The sequence below is a fragment of the Corvus kubaryi genome, unplaced genomic scaffold (genome assembly GCF_017639235.1).
Source record: "Corvus kubaryi isolate FWS band 111438036 unplaced genomic scaffold, C.kubaryi_AGA036_p1.0 37387, whole genome shotgun sequence".
Taxonomy (NCBI): domain Eukaryota; kingdom Metazoa; phylum Chordata; class Aves; order Passeriformes; family Corvidae; genus Corvus; species Corvus kubaryi.
Genome location: NW_024581129.1, coordinates 9,741,089 through 9,759,852, shown reverse-complemented (window position 1 = coordinate 9,759,852; position 18,764 = coordinate 9,741,089). Strand labels below are relative to the sequence as shown.

Below are 18,764 nucleotides of genomic sequence, written 5' to 3'. Positions count from 1 at the left end.
ATCAAGTGCATTCTGCCTCCAGTGTCATGGTACCAATAACCTGACTTTGAAAGTAGCAGCTGAAGATGTGAGTATACAAAACACATTTTATTTAGGAGGTTGAATATAAAATATGCTAGGTTGACACTGAAGCATGTGCAGCAGCCTTTATCGTGCCTGCTGCACAAGGGTGAGCTGTAATGCCCGTTCTCTCTCCCTGAATAACATCACTTAAGTGTCTCCTTTCAGTGAAAAAGTGGGAAAGCCACAGTAGTATTACAGTATCAGTGCATTGCTTTATTTATTTTTTTACAGGTGTCAAAACAAGATTAATGTTTTAATTCTACATAACTGCCAGCTTCACACAAGTAGTATGTGAACACGGTACCTGACTTTTGTTTTATTCTATTTGGCCAAAAGCCTGAACATTAAAAAATAAGCATTCAGTATCTTTAATAACTAAGAGGCCCTTTGGGATTGTAATTTCAAAGCTCTGCAAAATCAGTATAGTGTACAAGAGGGAAAGGCAGTTTGATTTTGTTTATTGTAGTTCCAAAGTTAAACAAATTAGCATTGTCTTTTCATTACACGTAATTCTTGGTTAAGATAATCCAGCAATTTGAGGTTAGTTGGTAACTTTTCTGAAAGCAGCATGCTCCGTGTAAACCATGAGCACTGTCTGTGCTCAAACAAACAACTTTTTGGTGAAGCTTTTAAGTAACAAAGGCTTTAAACCTTCCAGGAGCTAAAGACTCAAACACAAATGACTTTATTTCATGCAGGCATAATTCTATAAGAGCTTTATCTAAATATCTTCCCATGAAGAACAGCTTTCATGAATTACTTTGTTTACTGCTCATCCTTTAGCTCTTCCTGGTTTGGTTACCTAGTGCCTGTCTTCCCATGTTCTTCACTGCCATCTTCTGAAATTCTGCTCTGTCCTGTTGAGGGAACAGAGCACATGTGGCTGTAAGCATAACCTGGGACACAGGGATCTCTTACAAAAGCAGGGAGCTGCCAGCTGGAAGCCTGAGGGTTGAAGATGGTTCTTCCAGCTGTGCTTAAGCAGAGGCATTAGAATTATAGTAACTCCAAGGATTTAACTTAAGGACATTCTTCCTGAAGCTTGGAAGCAGCTCAGTTGTGGAGTTCAGCCGGCTTCCAAACATGGAGCAAAGTGACCTGGGGTATGGCCCTTCCATGTGACACTGCCAGAGGCTTGGTGGATAATCAGGATCACCCTGGACTCACTGCAGGAACTGAGAGCTGAGAAGAGCCAGCACCAGCCATGAGAGGCAGGTTGGCCTGTGCTACCCCACGGGCTGAAGCTCAGTACTTACTCTTGGGAACATCTGCAGTGCCAAACAACCTTGAAGTTACTCTGCTGCTGGTTTTTTGTCCCCCTAACTTGCAGTGGATGTAGCCATATAAATTAGCAGTCTGGAGGGAGATCCCAGCAATCACGAGAGCCTGTGGACAAACAAGAGTTCAGCAGGGACAAATCCACAGCTACGCATTGACTGTGTGGGATATACACGTGTGTGTAAACACTATCCAGATAAACATGTGCTGTAAGAGCACAATAATAAATGGCCTTCAAAGACCTCCAATCACATCAAACACAATACTTCCTTTCCACAAAATACCTCTTTTTATCAAAACACCGATACCAGTTTTGTCACTCTGTCTCTTGAAAGACTTCATTACTTTCCTTAAAGCACTTACTCAAAAAAAGGACCTACTCCCCCAGTGCCAGAAACATTTCACTTCTTTTAAGCCCCATTCATATTTAAGAGTTTTACATCCAGATACATGGCACACCTGCCAGCCTGTTTAGCTAACAAACAACTTATTACATACAAATAAGCTCTATACTTTACAGATTTATAAAGAGCATCCATAGACAGGATTCCTTATCTAGCATTGATGTGCAGTGAAAATAGTCAGCTGTTTGTGGTGTGTCAGGCTTAGCTGCAGGTGGACTAATGCAGTAACTGATAAAAATGTTTCTCTTAGCCTTCAGAACCAGTTTCCCAGAAGTGATCTTACTTCATTTGTCTAACTTGCCTTTTACAAGCACCTGGGCAACCTGCCCCCTGTGCCAGTTAGAGTTCTGTCTCCAAGCAGCTTTTGGCTCAGCAAACAATCTGCTTTTCAAAAATAAAGGTGGAGCTCTGAACAAAGTGCTGGTTTAATTTTAACTTTTGCTTGTTTAGGGGCACCAGAAAGCAGTTAATGATTAGCAATTGATTCATGCCCATAGCTGAATTTCTTGTTTAATTGAATAATAATATGCAATCTTGGCTGTTACTGGTTATGTAGCTGCACATGTTGGAGGTGCTTTTTATCTCTTCAAATTGAATTAAGAAATGGTACTGAGCATGGCTGGGAAATTGACAGAATGAATAGTGCAGCAATTATCCAAGCACTTAATGTTTACAGGGGAAAATGTGAAAATTTCATAGACAAAAATATCTTCATGTAATGAAGATATGGGGTAAATTTCCTCTTATAATTAAAAAAAGTGTTGGGTTTTTTTAAGTAGATGACTTGTAAGTAGAGTAATTATCAAATACTTACTTATAGCTCAATTTATCAAGTCTTTAAGAACTAATGATGCTGTTTCTTTCAAAAGGGAATGGTGCCAGAGATCTAAAATCCTTACTTTTAAGAGTAAGTACATTTAAGTTCCCAGGAGACCTAAAATCCTGAAAACCAACAACACTGGTTCATTCTTTGTCCACTCCTATTAGTTTCATTTGACTGAAATAAATTGGGGAAGAGTAAGTTGCTACAGTTAAAAAAGAAGCCCATAATTTTGCCCACTACTTGGGGTCCTCTAGATGAAGGAGTTGACATCTGATAACCCATTAGAAGTGCAGCTAAAAATTACCAATCCATTCCAGAGTGCAGGCCTTGACAGCAGAAAAGTCCTCAGGATTCTTTGAAGCTGCTGGTGGAATTTTTGTACTGTTGGAAGATTTGGTTCAAAACTAACATCTGGGTTCTTCCTCTACCAAGATTGTCTTCAGTACCCCCTGACTCACCAGCCATTTCAGCTTCAAGGAGAACAAGGTGCTAAAGAAAAACATTGTCCAAATCACTGGGCAGATGATAAGACCGAGCCAAAAGATTCGGGCTTCAGTTTCAGTTGAGGCAGCTATTGTAGGCACCTGGAAGAAAAAATGGAGACTATTGGTCACAAAGTCAAAACCCACAATAAATGACAAATGAACAGAGGAGGAAGATTTCACTTATGATATGCATAGAAGACGATTAACTGAGAAGTAGCTCATGCACAGTCTCCTTCCTGATGCCCTACTGTACACAACAGCATTTTCATCCATAGGATTTATCAGTTGGTTCTAGTTCAGACCAGAATTCTCATAAAAGTGCACATTTCTGTACATTTTCCTAAAAAGATGCAGTATCTTAGCTTAATTTAAATCTTGCATGAAGCTTATTTTCCTATTGTATAAACTAATACTTGGGTTTTGCTTCTGAACTCTGCTGACATTCCATGAATGAAGAACTGTGGCTTTGAAAATGCCTCTTGTATCATGCTAGTGTTGGGGACACTGTACCTGCAAGAGGCAGCCTGCATGCCCTGCTTACAGATTTCTTCAGGTCAGCACAACTCACATGTCTCTATGTACACTGTGGGGCTCATCACTCATCACTTAAAAAAGAACAAAAAAAATCCCTGAAACAAGAGGATTGTTCACAAGGTTCTGATCTTTCCAAAATTCAAAATCTCACTCCAACCTTCAGACTACTCAACAACTTCTAGAGCCAACTTCTGAAACAGAAGCATCACAGCTGGAAAAGAAAACCTTCTGGACTCTTCCACTCTGAAAACTGAAAAGGTTTTTAGTTGATTTTCAGTGTATTGAATTTTCCATGTATTCTTTTGTGCAGAGTTTCCTCTATTCTGTCTTCAGGCCTCCCTTACACGTACAGGAAGCACATTAATCTGTGTTCCGTGCTCGGGACACCCTGGAGCCGCAGCCGAGGCTGCAGAGGGCGCTGCAGAGGGCACTGCAGCCCCGCACACCGAGACAGCCCGCGCGGGCTGGGGACACGGCGGGAGGGCTCCAAAGAAAGTCCCGGTGAGCAGCGCCTGGATGCTGCTCTGCCGGGCTCAGTGGGACTGCAGAGAGAATGTCAACAAGTGAGAGCAAAACCCTGAGCCTTGACTGTGGCAGTGTTGCCAAATACCATTCTGTAGGGCTTTTTTTTTTTTCCCCTCAGTGTGTTTGAGGGGCACTGGCAGTATCAGAATGCTCTGTGATCCAGGTTCTCTTTCCCACCATATTCCACGAATGTGAATAAAATATTAACTTCAAAATACTAAATCTGAACTGTTCAGCATTGGTTTCCACATAGATCTTTCCTGAAGAGGATTCTGTGTTGGGATTATCTATGGGAAGATGTGTTTATTACAAGATATTCTCACTAGAAAATAGAACTGCCAGAAACATTTCCTACCTATAGCACCACGGTAAGAATATTTATTCTGCTGATCCATATGACGACAATGTTGTGAGACCTGTTTTGCCCTGAATGCTTCCAGGATGTGACAAACCAGTGCTTGTACCTGAATACTGACATTGTTTTCTATGGAAGCTGGATAAAAAGTAACTGTTACAAAGGTGCTCTATTTGTTACTCTATTTGACTTGGTATCAGCTTTACAAATTTCCTATGGATTCTGTTTGCCCTGTGCCTACTTCTATTAATATACTTACCCTTTTTGCTTCAAACATCCAGTGACTTTTTCCATCTTCATCAATCTGGTTCCACCAACGCAAACCAACCAAGAGTCTTCCTGTCACATTCTAGTGATGAAACCATTATTTGCATGAATCAGTAGCACAAGTCACTTGTCAGTATAACAGTTAAAATAGAAAAAATTAAAAAGACAAGCATGTTCAAAAATCATCTTTATCAAATACTAAAATTACTTCTAAAACCTGTGCCAGCTTGGGTACAACAGCCATTAACGATGGGTGAAGTTACAAATTTAGAGGCCTGTTCTCTTTCAATATGATCATTAGCACAATAGCACTTACTTAGATAAGATATTATAGGTTATATTTTTTCAAGTCCATTAATTGGACAAACACCCAATAAACAAATTTCCTCAGTAAAAGAGGAATACTGAGAACAAAAACACACTGAAAAATGGAAGATTAATGACAAGCAAATAAGCTGTGTGGGATCAAGGAAACAAACCAAGAAAATATTTCTGCACCTGGATCAACACCAGAAGCTGGTGAATCCTGGAGGTGCATCAGTGTTTCACTCCTACAAAACAAAAGCCTTGTTCCACATGTGGAGTCCCTGTATCCTGGGCTGGCCTGACCCACCTGTCTGCATGGGATTAGGGCACCAGAGCTGGGCTTTCAGGAGTCTTCTGTAGCCCCTGCACAGGGTTGCAGATCTGGATGTCCTTGGGCATCCATTACTGAAAACCAGTATTACTTTAATTTTTTTATTAATTTTTTTATGGGGGAAAGCATACAAACAAATCTATATATGGCAAAGCAATTTTCTCACCATATTAGTAGACCTTAGTAGTCAGCCATAGAAAACATGGTGCTAAATAACTAAAATATGTGAACATCTTCATTAAAAAGGGCTAGACATTTAATAAATCAACAGATTGCAGTATTTTTGTCACATCTGACATTATACAAATTGACAACATTGACTGAAAAAAAAATTCACTTTTTTTGTTTTAATTAATGACGAACAAAATACTTTCCAAGGTAATTACTATTCAGGGTCATCTTACCTTGACAGACCAGAAGTCAAAGGACAGAAGGAGGAGAATTGTGACAAAACAGGCAACAAAGCTGTTGCTGAACCAGTCACAGAACAAGTAGGTAACAATAGCACTCACTCGGAAAAACAGGTGGAAAAAGGTGGCCAGTGGGTGCCTAGAAAAGAGAAAACACAGAGAATATATGAGGTTATGGGACGGGAAGGAATGTTACAGTACTTGGTGACAGTGTAGCACAACACAGCTGTTTCAAGTTTATAATGGTATTTTGGTTTGCAGCTGCTATTATTTCAATAATATATATATTATTGAAATATATAACATTGGTGTATATCTTCATTATCAAAGCAATGGTAATATCAACAGCCAAACTTTAGTCTAAAGCTAAAAGACAAATGTGGTGTTCCTCTCAAAACTTTCTCAAAGACAGAACAAAATATGGAGCCTTTCACCAGATTCTGTGGTACTGTGTGAAGGAATTTAGTGGTTGCATGCAACACAGTACCATAAAATCCTCACTGTTTCATGAAATGAATCAACACTGCAAAGCCCAAAAGAATTGAAAAAGCTCTTACGCCTTTCAGAACAGTTTTGAAAACAAAATATGAACTGTAAAACTAAAAAAAAGAATTGTAGCTGTTTGCTATAAGACAAAATGAACTTTCCTATTTAATGTCTAAACCCAAACACTTCCTTTTAGACAGGCAGAATGATTTGGGAATCTAATAGTTCTTCTGAATTATTGCTTATTAACTTCACTAGTATTTACGCTTTTCCTATATTGAACAAAATTTTGTCTGTAACAAAAGAAAGAGAAATTACAGCGAAATAATTATGTGACATGGAATATTGGCCTGCATAGTAGGATGGGCGGGCTGGAGAATCCTGTAATGAGCACAGTACAATTTTCAGGGTAATATGTCAAGTAAAAATCTTACTCTGTACAGTTGTTTGTGTTAATTAGTTGAAAGTGAGAATGACCTACAGGCTCTTGCAGTTAACTAACTTCTTCCTTGAAGCTTAGTGAATAAAGTATCTGAATAAGATATTTAAGTCAACAATTGTCTCATTAAGCTCCTACCTCTCTGTGAACAATTAACAGTAGTATGGCCAATTAACAAAAGCATGGCCTAGGGTGTAATCAACTATTTAACTATTAAATGTTATTCTATTACTGTGTTTAATAAAATGAGACATATATCGAGAATTGCCTTATTAAAAACTTAAATTATAGTTATAGAAGTATAATAACTATTACAACTTAAATATCCTTTTTGTTATATTACTCTATAGCTGTTTAACTGTTCTGGTGTTTATCTTTCTCTAATGGCAATACTGCACTTGTAATACACACATGACTGGAGAGGCCAGAATGATGCACAGTTGTAGTTTATATTTACTCCTGGTCATGCCCATGAGAACTTCGAACTTTCCAAAAACTTCTTCTGACTTAGAACTGAACATGCGACATTTTAAGCAACAGGGGCTTTTCCACAGGTGGGTGGAGGGGATGTTGTGAACTGGCTAAAACAGACAGTGCCTTGCTGCTTCAAGCCTTGATCTTGGTCAAGAAGATGTAAGAATCCATTATGTAAGTGGTACCCTTGTGTCATGAGCAGCTTTCATAGATCACAACCCCAAAGCACACCAGGGTTGCCTGAGCTTGTTTAATGGATCAGTGCTTCAAACGTGGCAGTAACTTTGGAGAAGTCATGTTTCATTTTGGAAGGCAGATTCAGCAGTATTACTGGATTACAACAGCATTACTGTTTGGATGCTGAATTTGTTCCAATATCAAACACTGAAGGGTATTTACTAAAAAAAAAAAAAAAAAAGAGCAAGAAGTTCTCATTTATTACAGTGCCAAGCACTTACTGAGTCTATGGAAAGGATAAAGGAAACTGCAACTCTGCACTGGCTCAGCTTGCTATACATTTGCTCCTGAAAGCACAGCAACACACTTGCTTGGACTTCTACTTTTCCTGTTGCATCTAAACATCCATTAATATAGAACTGGAGCCTTAAGACTCAATGATTGCCATTTACCTTGTTACAATAACCTCTGTTCAGTTTGTGAGCATGATGCCTGTTAGGATAGGAATGAGCTGTAATCAGTTTAGTTGCATTCCATGTTAAAGAATCAAATTTGGGTCACGCCTAAGCTATGCCAGTGAACTACAGGAGAATCATTCCAGGTACCTGCTCGGAAGTGCCACAGGAGCACTATACATGCTGGGTTTTGGGGGGTTTTTTGGGTTTTCTTCTGTCTGATATTTTAAAACATATTGAGGCAAATTTTGAATAAATGGGCTCTCTTCTCTGGCTTGATCATTGTGTTTCCTGGCTGATTTGTAAAAGAAGCAATCATATGCTCCCAACTTCCAGATCCGAAGTTCTGGTACTGCAATGAATTTAAGTTATCCTTTTCCAATTTCTTAGGAAAGTAGCCACTAACCTTTTGCTTTTAAGGAGCTTTTTTGCACATACCTCAGAGAATCACAAAAGCACAATTTGTCATAGCCTATGCAAATTCTAAACAAGTTCAAGATACATGAAATTGGGATAAAGTTAAAGACAAATGATGATTAGAGGGCATCTTGTTATGCTGTCTAATAAGATAAGAAAATTTTGCAGCACCTAGGTGTGTTCCAGGCTTGTTAGCACAAGATTCTTCAGAAATATAAAGACAAACATGTGTGACCAATGTAAGTAGTTTCATTTCTGCATTCTATAGCAGATGAATTTTCAATACAACATCATCTTTTAATATTGTCTTGAGGGCAAGAAAGAGCTGTCTCTAATTAAACCAATGTCTACACAAAGTGGATCACAGAATAGTACGGTTTGCTGATACTTCACCTGTGCTGTATTACTGAGTAGCATGAACCAGGAGCAATCTCTAGGATCTCTAGAGTAAAGTGCCTGGTGCTGTGGCCCTCCTACAAACATTTCAGAGTGGTTTCACTTCATGCTTCGTCTAGTCTGGTCCCTCAGACGTAATCTGTGGCTCATGTGATCAAGGTACTTCTAAGCTGTATTTCCCAGCTTAGTTGAATCGTTTAGGCTATGTTCTCCAAGACTGCACCAAAATATAAACCTTCATTTTAAATGTGTGCTGCTGCTAAGGTGGAAAACCAAGGCAATTCTGGGAAGGTTAATCTTATGTCAGGGCTGGCTCAAGTAGTTACAAAGTCCAAAGCAGTGCAAGGGCAGAAATGCTTTGCTAGACACTAGTAAAAGAGAGTAGTTGTATTGTTAAGGTACACAATTGCTTGTTATCTCAGATAATGTGTCAGGTTTAACATCTATTATATTTCTTTGTTTACACCTACAAGAAGTATTATCATTGTAAAGAACCAGACCATACTGGGGCAAGGTAGAAGAAAGCAATCTAAATCACAGCTGATTATATACATTATTGATCAGTGCATGCCTAATTCCTTTTGACATAAAACTCTTCCTTTCACAGTCTTTGACTGGAGATTCATCAAAAGCCAGTGATTGAACAGCTCTGTCACCTGGGACCTCTGTGTGGCCAGAGCTGCAGAGTGACACCTCTGACGAGGAACCCAAGGGTAAACTGCTTAGCCTGACAAATGGGATGGGTTACCGGCTTGGGTTTTCTTGGGTAACATCTACAAGCATAAGACATTTTATATTTCACACAACATCACATCCCGTGGTAGGAAATCATGGCAGTTTTATTGCAGCCAGGCGTGCACTGCAATGTCTGAGCACTGCTGCACAGTGGGCTTTGCTGGAGATGAGAGCCCTCTCTACTGCTCCATCTCTAACTAAAGCACTGTTTGCTGGGGGTTTGGGATGTTGAGTGTGTCAGGTTTTCATTTCCAGTGACCAGCTGATGCCGGGCAGTGAGGCCGGGCCTCGCCTGCTCCAGCCCGGGCATCTCCCAGACGGAGGCTCCCCAACCTCCCTGGGCAGCCTGTTCCAGCGCTTGACCACCACCCCTGTAAAAATCGGAATGAAGCGTTTAAAGGGAGTGTTCTGTACACCGGAACAGCCAGGGCCGCCCGGGCCCGGGCGCCGCGATGCTGCAGCCTGCGCGCCGTTACCTGATCCGCGCTTTCCGCAGCGCCAGCTCCTCCTCGCTCCCGAAATCCAGGGACACATCCTCGGTGTCGTCCACCAGCGCCTGCGGCGGGAGCCCGTCAGCGTGCGGGGCCCGGGGGAGCCGAGCCGAGCCGCGGCCCGCCCGCAGCGCCCGCCGCCCCTACCTGCTTCATCCCGGCCCGTGGCTCCAGGACCCCCGGCTGGCCCCGGGAAAACGGGCCGGGCTCCGGCCCGGCCCTGCGGGGCTGGAGCGGCGCTGCCGCTCGCCACAGGCCGCGGCGGCTGCGCCTCACCGGGCACCGCCCGGGAGACCCCGGGGACACCCGCTCCTCCCTCCGGCCCTGGGGTGAGTGGCCGAGCGGGCGTTGGCAGTGGCCCGGGCGGCAGCGTGAGGGGCCGCAGCCGCCCCCGGCCCTCAGCGCGGTCAGCTGTCCGCCCCGAGGGCTCGCCACACGCACCGGCCCCGTCACGGTCGCTGGGGTCTCATGCTGAATACAAGCCCTGAAAGGAAGAAGGAGTGGAGGGAAAGGTGAATGTGTATGTACCAACATGAGAGCACACCTGCGTGTCGCGTTTGGCGCACACCCACCGCCCGGCCAGTGCTGTCCCCGCTCCCAGCGGCCCAGTGCCTGTGGGGGGGGACAGCTGTGGGGGGACAGCTCTGAGGGGAGGCGGTAGCACCACAGCACTGTGGATGTGCCACTGGTGCAGTGGAGGTAACTCGGCCCCTTAGAGCAGCTGAGGTCACTCGGCTTGTTCAGCCTGGAGGAGACTGAGGGAACACCTCCGTGTGCTCTTCGATATCCTCACAAGGGGAAGTGGAGGGGCAGACACTGATCTCTTCTCTGTAGTGATCAGTGACAGGACCCAAGGGAACGGCCTGAAGTTGTGTCAGGGGAGATTTAGGTTGAATATTCGGAAAAGGTTGTTCCTCCAGAGGATGGTCAGACGCTGAACAGGCTTCCCAGGGAAGTCGTCACAGCACCAAGTCTGACAGAGCTCTTGAGCTCTGTGTTTGGACAACACTCTCAAGGTGTGACTCTTGGGCTGTCCTGTGCAGGGCCAAAAGTTGGACTCAATGATCCTTATGGGTCCCTTCTAACTCAGGATATTCTATGATTCCATGATAAAAATTTTTCATGCCTTAATTAAAAATGCAGGTGGATTATGCAGCAGAGTTAAGGAAGTGAAGCAAGACAACCAAACTTCAGGACAGGGGTAAGGGTTTCACAATAATGCGGGGAAATAGTCTGGACAGTTTAGTATGAAATCACAGAGGGTCAAGGAACATCTGATTAATCACAGCCATGTGTAGATCTGACTAGCTACTAACATTAAATAAGCCTGAAAATAATAACTCCCTAGTCTTTTCTAAAACATTTAACTAAACCAGATTGTATCTGTTGAGTAAGTACAGAAGCTACTGAGGTGAACTTTTCAAAAAAATCAACTGGAAAGCAGCTTTGTGCAAGACTTACAAAAGTCTTGCACAAAGCAATCCCTAATAGGTAAGAAAAACTGGTAAACTGTTCCTAGTAGGATTATAATTGTAAGGGAGGAAAGGTGTACTAATGATGTTAATACTTTGATTGTCATATTTTGGCCTTGGTAGTGTTACAACAACTTGTGCAATGTGCTAGTAAGTGCAGTAGACTGCCGCTAAAAAGCTGTAATTTGATGGGATGGCTCACAATAGCCTACAATATTAAAATACTGAAGTGGGGTTTCAGTCTCCAAGGAGATACAAACTCTTTGAGAGCTGTCATGAGATACATTAAATAATTATATACATACCTGAAGCTAACCTCAATTTAATTTCCTGTATCAACACACACTTCTGCTTACAAGCCATATAGTAACAGTAACTCAAACACAGCCAGCTTCTGACTTGGAAGCAGCTCCTGGAACTCACTGACAGAAGCCTTCAGCAGTGCAGGGAGCTCTTGCATCTTCCTGGCTGCCAGCTCATTCACCTCAGCTCCTGCAGCAGCTCCTCTTGCACCTCTCAGGGCAGTTCTGCCAGCAAATCTGATAGTTTGAATTTAGTAATTCTGTAATGGTGCTGTATTGTCCAAGCCATTGCATTTTCATTCTAAGGCAGCACAAAATAAGTGCGCTATGTCCCTTATCAGATAAAACAGCACCTCGATGGGAGAGGTGACAATTAGCCTGTATCTGATTTACTACTCTGGTGCTGCTAACTGATTCCCTGAGTGATGAAATAACTGAAAAAGAAGCAGAATCTGTGTTTTGTGTTTTGATTTTAAAACAGATAAATGTTTCTTTAGTTTTCCCTCCTTCTAGTGCTTATCTCCACTGGCTCACTGTAGGGATTATCTGTTTTCCTAACAAAATCTGTTAGATAATCCCACAGCAGACTGTCACTGTACCGTGCAAATGGTTTTGGTAAATTGTCCAAAAAGCTATATGAAATTATGCTGTGTGATTATTCAAGGTATTTTATGGCTCATCATTTTCTTTTACAGCAAGTTAAGAGCTCAAAAGAATCCTTGGTCCCTAGAGGAGTCAAACCAATAATTTCTTCATTTGGAGTTTACTAGAAAAGAATTCTTCCTTGTTTTGAAATAAATGCATTCAAGTGAAACCTCATTAGAAGCTTCCAGTGTTTCCTAGGATTTCACAGAACAAAATGTCCTATTTTCAACACTTTTTCTGAGTTCTAACTTAACTGCAAGTTATTTGAACACTGGAAATATTAGCAACACCCTAAAGGTGATGTAAGTCCTCAAATAGTGCTTCAACAGCCCCAGATGAAAAGACAGTTACACTGAATTTATGAATTGTGGTTTGGTTTTCAGGTTTTTACACAGGAAAACCTTGACCATTTGTCGCCATGACCGCCACTGACCACTGCCCAGGCCAGCCCCTGCGGTGTGCGACACGAGTGGGGAGCAGCTGGAGGCTCTCGGCTTTAAAGCTGCTCCTCAGGAGCTCAGCTCTGCCCAGGGGAGCTGAACCTCCAGGTACAGTGGCTGTCAGCAGTCCCGACGAAAGAGAGGATAAAAAGTAGCAAGGAGGCTTGCCACAGGAGATAATCCAAGGTTATTGGAGGCAACCCCCAGGAGACAGGCCTCGAGCAGCCCCAGGGAACCTCTTAGAAAGGGAGGTGTTACAATGGGGATGGCTTAACTGGGGACAATAGAAATCTCTAAGGGAGGGATATGGACAAGGATAGACATTTCCTTGGGCCAATAGCCTCAAGGGGAGGAGGGAAAGGGATCACCTGCCCCAATGGGGCATCGAGGTTTAGTGGATTTCCAAAGGGGGAGGTATCTACAGGGGTAGGGTCTCGGGGGATTGATGGGGACCATATAAGGGTAAACTGGGAGGTTTCAGATGATGGACACTGGGCCTTCGGGAACAACAGGAGGGGTTTGGGTGATTGATAGGGAAAGAGCTAGAACAAGGGGAGGAGAACAACCATGTAGGGAGCACCGGGGGAGCGGCTTGGGTCTGGGGGAAACCAACTGGGAATAGGAGTGGGGAAGGTAGGGATGAACCATTGGGGTACAGAAAACTTATATAAAAATACAATAAAGGTATCGCATCACCACAACCATTTATGAAATATGTTAAGATTCTTAACATATTAATTATTTTAATTAATATTTATTAATTACATAATTGCTGACCGAAGTATATAGCATAAAGTAGTTAAAAAATATATCGCTGCTGTGTCCTTGCCGTTACCTTACAGGGAATAGTGGAAATAGTGGCATTTCTATTGTAAAGCACTATCAGAGGCTTGATATGAATAACTGAAAAATATCTCCCATTTTTGGTTTCAACAATAAGTAGAACCTCCTCTAAGACTGATATTGTGTTTTATCCACGTGATTACCAAGAAGGCAGCTGATTTCTCTTTCTCCTTGGAACACTGCCCAGAATCTTGCAGAGGCTTATCAGAGACTTCCCCTGTAAACTGCCCAAGGATATTGTGAATAACTTGACTGGTTTTGCTCTGGTTTAGGCATCTCAGTGGTGTTTACAGTTGAGTACTCTATTCCTCTGAATATTGGAAAATATTGTTAATCCAGTAAGAGTTTCCTCACTATCACTCATCACAGGTATACTTAAAAGGCTTGTTGGTGCTTTGGTAAAATTTTTATATTTGGTTGTGCTAGGGCAAATCAGAGAAGGTACTAAAGAGATAAATTTCTAATAGCATCACTTTCTGATTCATTTGTCAAAGACAATTTCCTGCTTTGGCCCAGAACCAATTCCTGTGGATTTTTTTGGCTGTACGTATGTGAATTGTTATGATTGGCAGCTCAGTATTAACAGGGGAGAAGCCACAGGATTTACTTGAGGGATCAGGACAGTTTCTCTTAGCTGGGTGATTTATAACAATACACTCTCAGTAGAGATCAAGTTCTGCCATCAGTAAGAAATGGGTAAAAGAAAGATATGTCAAAGCTGAGGAAGTTTGGGCCATGAATATAAATGGGGATTTTAAAAAAAAAGCTTGTATTGATCCTTCATTTAGTTATGGCTAAAGAGGTGAAAAATAATTTTTGAGTAAGTGAAGAAAGGAGTATAAATTCCCATTTTTGCACAGTAACTGGTTGTGATTCTAAGAGGTGCGGTAGCAACTGTATTCCTTTCAGTTAGGGAAAAATCAGGGAAACATTATATGTTTTATTAAATACCGTATTTGATCCTCTGTATTCCCTGTGTGGCTTTAAGGCTTTATTTAACTCATGCTGTAGGAATCTCTACTGCAGTTACCAGGGAAACTAAAGGCTTTGAAATTATTAATGAGTTTACTTCAGTATCATTTTCCTGTTTAGACTGTGCAGTGGTCACTCAGAAACATCCAAAACGAGGGCAGACCAAGGCAAAGTCATCAGCTCTCTTCCAGCCTGGGGTGCATTCTCAGCATTTGGGTGCACATTTCTCAGTGTATTTAGCATTATACATCTCTTGATATGTTCAAAGCTTTAGTCACTCTCAGCTGCAGTTCTTGGTATTTGTTACTTTCGCAAATCATCTCTTATTTCCCAGATTGGGAACTCCAAAAATAAGGAACTTGAGCTGTCAAAAGTTTGGTTTAAGCAACTTCGTAGATCCACTGCAGTAAGCAGAGCTTACCTCTGTGCCTTGGGATTGATTTCCCAGAGTGGCAGTGATTTCATCAGAAGAGGTGCTTGGAGTTCCTTCCCTCCTTTGCTACATGAATTTAACATGCCTATACACTCTCACACAAGTATCTAATACCTCTCCTGCCTTAAGCCTCTATAGTCTTACTGAGAAAAAAAAATATAATAATAATCTTAACCTATTAAATAAAAGACCCTAACAGTTATCAAACAGTTGAGAAGCTTAGTACAATAGGAGGTTGATATGAAAAATTGAGCACTGTTTCTTCTACTGGTTTATCTGCAGAAATAAAACTTGAATTGTCTTATGAAAGCTGAAGTTGCTTATTCATTAGATTTTTTACATGTTTCCTTTTTCTTTTGTTCCCCCTGGCTGCTTGTAGTACCTACATAGCCTCATTCAGCTCCCTGAAATGCTTGCCGAACAATTCTTCAACCACTTTCACTGGCAATTTCTACTTCATCTTTTGTTGTGGATGCTGTGGCTAAGCAGCTTTTGCCATTCTTGCTTGCACTTGTTTTTCTTATTTATACTAAACTGGTGTCAGGGAGGTGGTAAAGGCATTTACTTTATCAGGAAAAAACCAAAGAGAATATAGACAAAACACAAAGTAAGAAAGGATTCTTAATCTGGTGATGCAATGAAATGAAAAACCTGCACCTTCCATTCTTAATTGTTTTGACCTAGGAATTTTTTTGAAGCAGCCTGTGGTCCCTACTTCTACAGCACTATTGTTCAATAGTGTCTTTCCTAATATATTAATACTTTCTTTTCTAGTTCAGCAAATAGCTTCAGCTTCCTGGTATTCCTTGTACTGAGTCACGGAGAACTTGAAGGGATATCTGAGGAAATACACAAAATCTGTACTGTTTCTGTAGGTTTGAGTGGTACAAAGAGGAGGAGGTGCTCAGAATTGTTCTTTAGGTCCCTAGATCCCCCAAATAACCTGCGGGGATATTAAGTGCCTTGGATGGGGTCTGACACATTGACTGCTTATTCTTTACAAGATGCACCAGGTGCTACTGGACATAACTCGCTCTCTATGGAGTGCACAGCTCTGAACATCTTCTAGAGTCAGGGGCCCAAACTTTTAGCAAAACTGAAAGCAACGTTCATGTCTGTGGCCTGTGAGCCCCTTTTACAGCCAAGACCATGATTTAAGATACCACAATTTCATCTATGGTCTGAAGGGTGACAAGCCTCAATCTCCCTGTGAGCCCCTTTTACAACCAAGACCATGATTTAAGAGACCACAATTTCATCTATGGTCTGAAGGGTGACAAGCCTCAATCTCCCAGCTTAGAAGAGGAGGAAACTCCAGGCTGTCCTGGTTGTCTCCACAGCTATTCCCATGAAAGCCGTTCTGCCTGACTTCCCAGCTGGAGGGTGTTTCTCCAATGTCTGGGCCTGAACTCATGAGCCACACATCTTTAAAATCTCTAAATAATCACCAATTACAAATACTGAAATAAAGCTTGGAAGAAGGGCAAGAAGCCAAACCTGTTGGTTTTTCAGAGAATGCACTGACTGTCTGGCTCTCATCCTTCATGTAGGGCAGAGCAGCTTCAGCAGAAGGGTGTGAGCTCCCCTTCTCCACGGCAGAGCAGCCCAGTGACCACACTGCAGAACTGTGGTAAAATGGACCTGAAGCGCCTGAAAAAAAAGGTGGTGTGGCCTTGTCTATGATACCACAATCACTGTGTGCAGTTAAAATGACAGCACAGCTACTGGAATGGGGGTCATGGTAAGTGCTCCTTCATTCAATTAACTAACGGCAGAGCTGCTGTGTCTGGTGTGGATTGTGATAGCTTTTGTGTCTGGTGTGTGTTTCAGTTGACAAAGATCAGAAATGCTCTAGGGAAGCCCCTAAAATATGTGGTTTCTTCAACTGCCAGTTTATTATTTTTGCCCAGTTTTTTTGCTTCAATCTGAAACTTGACATAGGCTGTGGTTTTTTGCACGCATACTTTTCCTTGTTAGCTGGGGTTTGCATTTGTATGCTTTTCCCATTCTTCCTCTATTTTATTTCAGTGTAAGGGAAATTACAGGGCATTTGTGTAACATGCTGCAGTATACCAGTGTACTGGATTAGTTCTATGAATTCCAATGGTGGTGAAAGGAAAGATATTAATTTCTTTTATTTTCTTCTTTTTTTTTTTTCCTTTTAATTGCTCTTAGATACAGATAAATGAGAAGTCCTTCTGTTGACAAGATGAATACTGTTGTGCACTGCCTATCCCAAACTACTGCTGAGGGATCTGTGCACTTTTGGTGTTCACAGACTACTTGAAAACTAAGGGAAGGCATAAGATGTTTTCTTAGTGTCTTCTCCTCCATCTATAGACCAGGCAGCTGCCAGCTGCAGGTGGAAATGCTTGCTCAGAGCTCCAGGACATAAGTGTGACTGGCTGTGAGGGGATATACTAATGGGAGAATGGTAGACTTCATGTGGAGAAAGAGCTCCTCTCCATAGGATAGTTCCCTCCAGAAGCAGACAAGCAAGTGAGCAAACAGCTTGTGATACATTATCATGATTGCCACTTAAACATGAGAAAAGCAGATTTTCTTCAAGTGTTTCACACCTTAAGCAATTTCCACCTGCAAATGTGCCCAGACAGTGTTTGCCATGAGCAGGAGATTATATGCTTTTCAACCCAAACACAGGATTGTTTCCTCTGCTATGTCTAGATTGGAGACAGATCAAAAGCAAGATGGACTTTGAATGGGTGTTAAGATATAAAGATTTCAAGTTAGTTCCTGTTTTACTCTTCCCACGTGTTCTAACTATTCCTGAAGAGTTTTCCAACAAGATCTGCAAGATCATAACTTGGGAGGAAGCCTAGTTTCTATGGAGCTGTCTCTGGCTTTTGCTGGGCTATAGGCAAACATACCAAGCAATAACATGCTAAAAGTACTCTGCCTTTGAACCCAAAGCTGATTATCTTGTAGCTGAGGCCAAAATAAGGGAAAAGGGACTAGAGAGGCTTAAGCTTTGAAAACTTGGTTCAAGTTCTTCTGCTGCTACAGTCCAAATTTGCAATAATTAAATGTGATTTCTATTTCTGGTTTTGGTTTTGCATTTGTGGAAACAAAAAAAAGTCTTCTTACTGTCTTGTCTCAGACATAAAATCTGCCAAGGTTCATGACATACCCAAATGACACGTGGTGAAGGATGTAGTGTGGCCTTCACTAGTACCCTTTCAGCTACCTCACTGCCCCTAGGAAAAATAGTGACATTAATTACAGACATTTTACTAAAATTATTGGGTTCCAAAATTAGCTGTAGACTGCACAGCACCATATTTACTTAGAAGTGATACTTCCCCTCAATGCAGAGAAATCAAAAGCACAAGTTCTCCTTTTCAACTCACTTTCCTCTTTATAATGTGTCACAGCACAAACAATGTGTGTGAAAAAGAGAACTAAGTGAGGCTGTACATTTTTACTGTTTGGTGCTTCTTATGTAGCTATTGCTTAGGCATGCTTTCCATAGCTAAGGCATGTCTTTTCTTTTGGACCTTGAAAACACTACCATGACAATCCATAAGAGAGATACAGTTGCTATGAAACATCTGTCTTATCTGCAAAAACTGCATGGGAGTTAAAGAGAATCCATAGAACAGGAAGGGAAGTCATGCAGTAAAGCAAATTAGTGAATTACTGATATCTATATATTGTACAGCTTGAATCACTATATTCAGAAAATAGGGAAATTTGTTAAATAGACTTCCCAGTCTATGAGAAATTGCTCAACCAGCAGTACCTCAAAGCTATTCACCCTGGATAGAAGGAATCCCAAAGAAAAGTTC

General features: G+C 41.7%; 1 protein-coding gene across 2 annotated transcripts; it reads right to left on the bottom strand.

The window, feature by feature from the left end:
• Positions 1-255: 255 nt before the first annotated feature.
• Positions 256-10,400, bottom strand: TVP23A (trans-golgi network vesicle protein 23 homolog A). 2 transcript variants are annotated; one of them, XM_042037625.1, is made up of 7 exons: positions 9,999-10,400; positions 9,837-9,916; positions 5,776-5,920; positions 4,727-4,816; positions 3,027-3,152; positions 1,320-1,449; positions 256-920 (listed from the first exon to the last, which is right to left on the bottom strand). In XM_042037625.1, exons 1-7 carry the CDS (start codon positions 10,383-10,385, stop codon positions 862-864), a joined length of 1,017 nt encoding a protein of 338 aa, XP_041893559.1. In that variant the 5' UTR covers positions 10,386-10,400; the 3' UTR covers positions 256-861. The 2 variants fall into 2 exon arrangements, with proteins under 2 accessions (XP_041893559.1, XP_041893560.1); XM_042037626.1 differs by having other exon boundaries at positions 5,884-5,920.
• Positions 10,401-18,764: the final 8,364 nt, after the last annotated feature.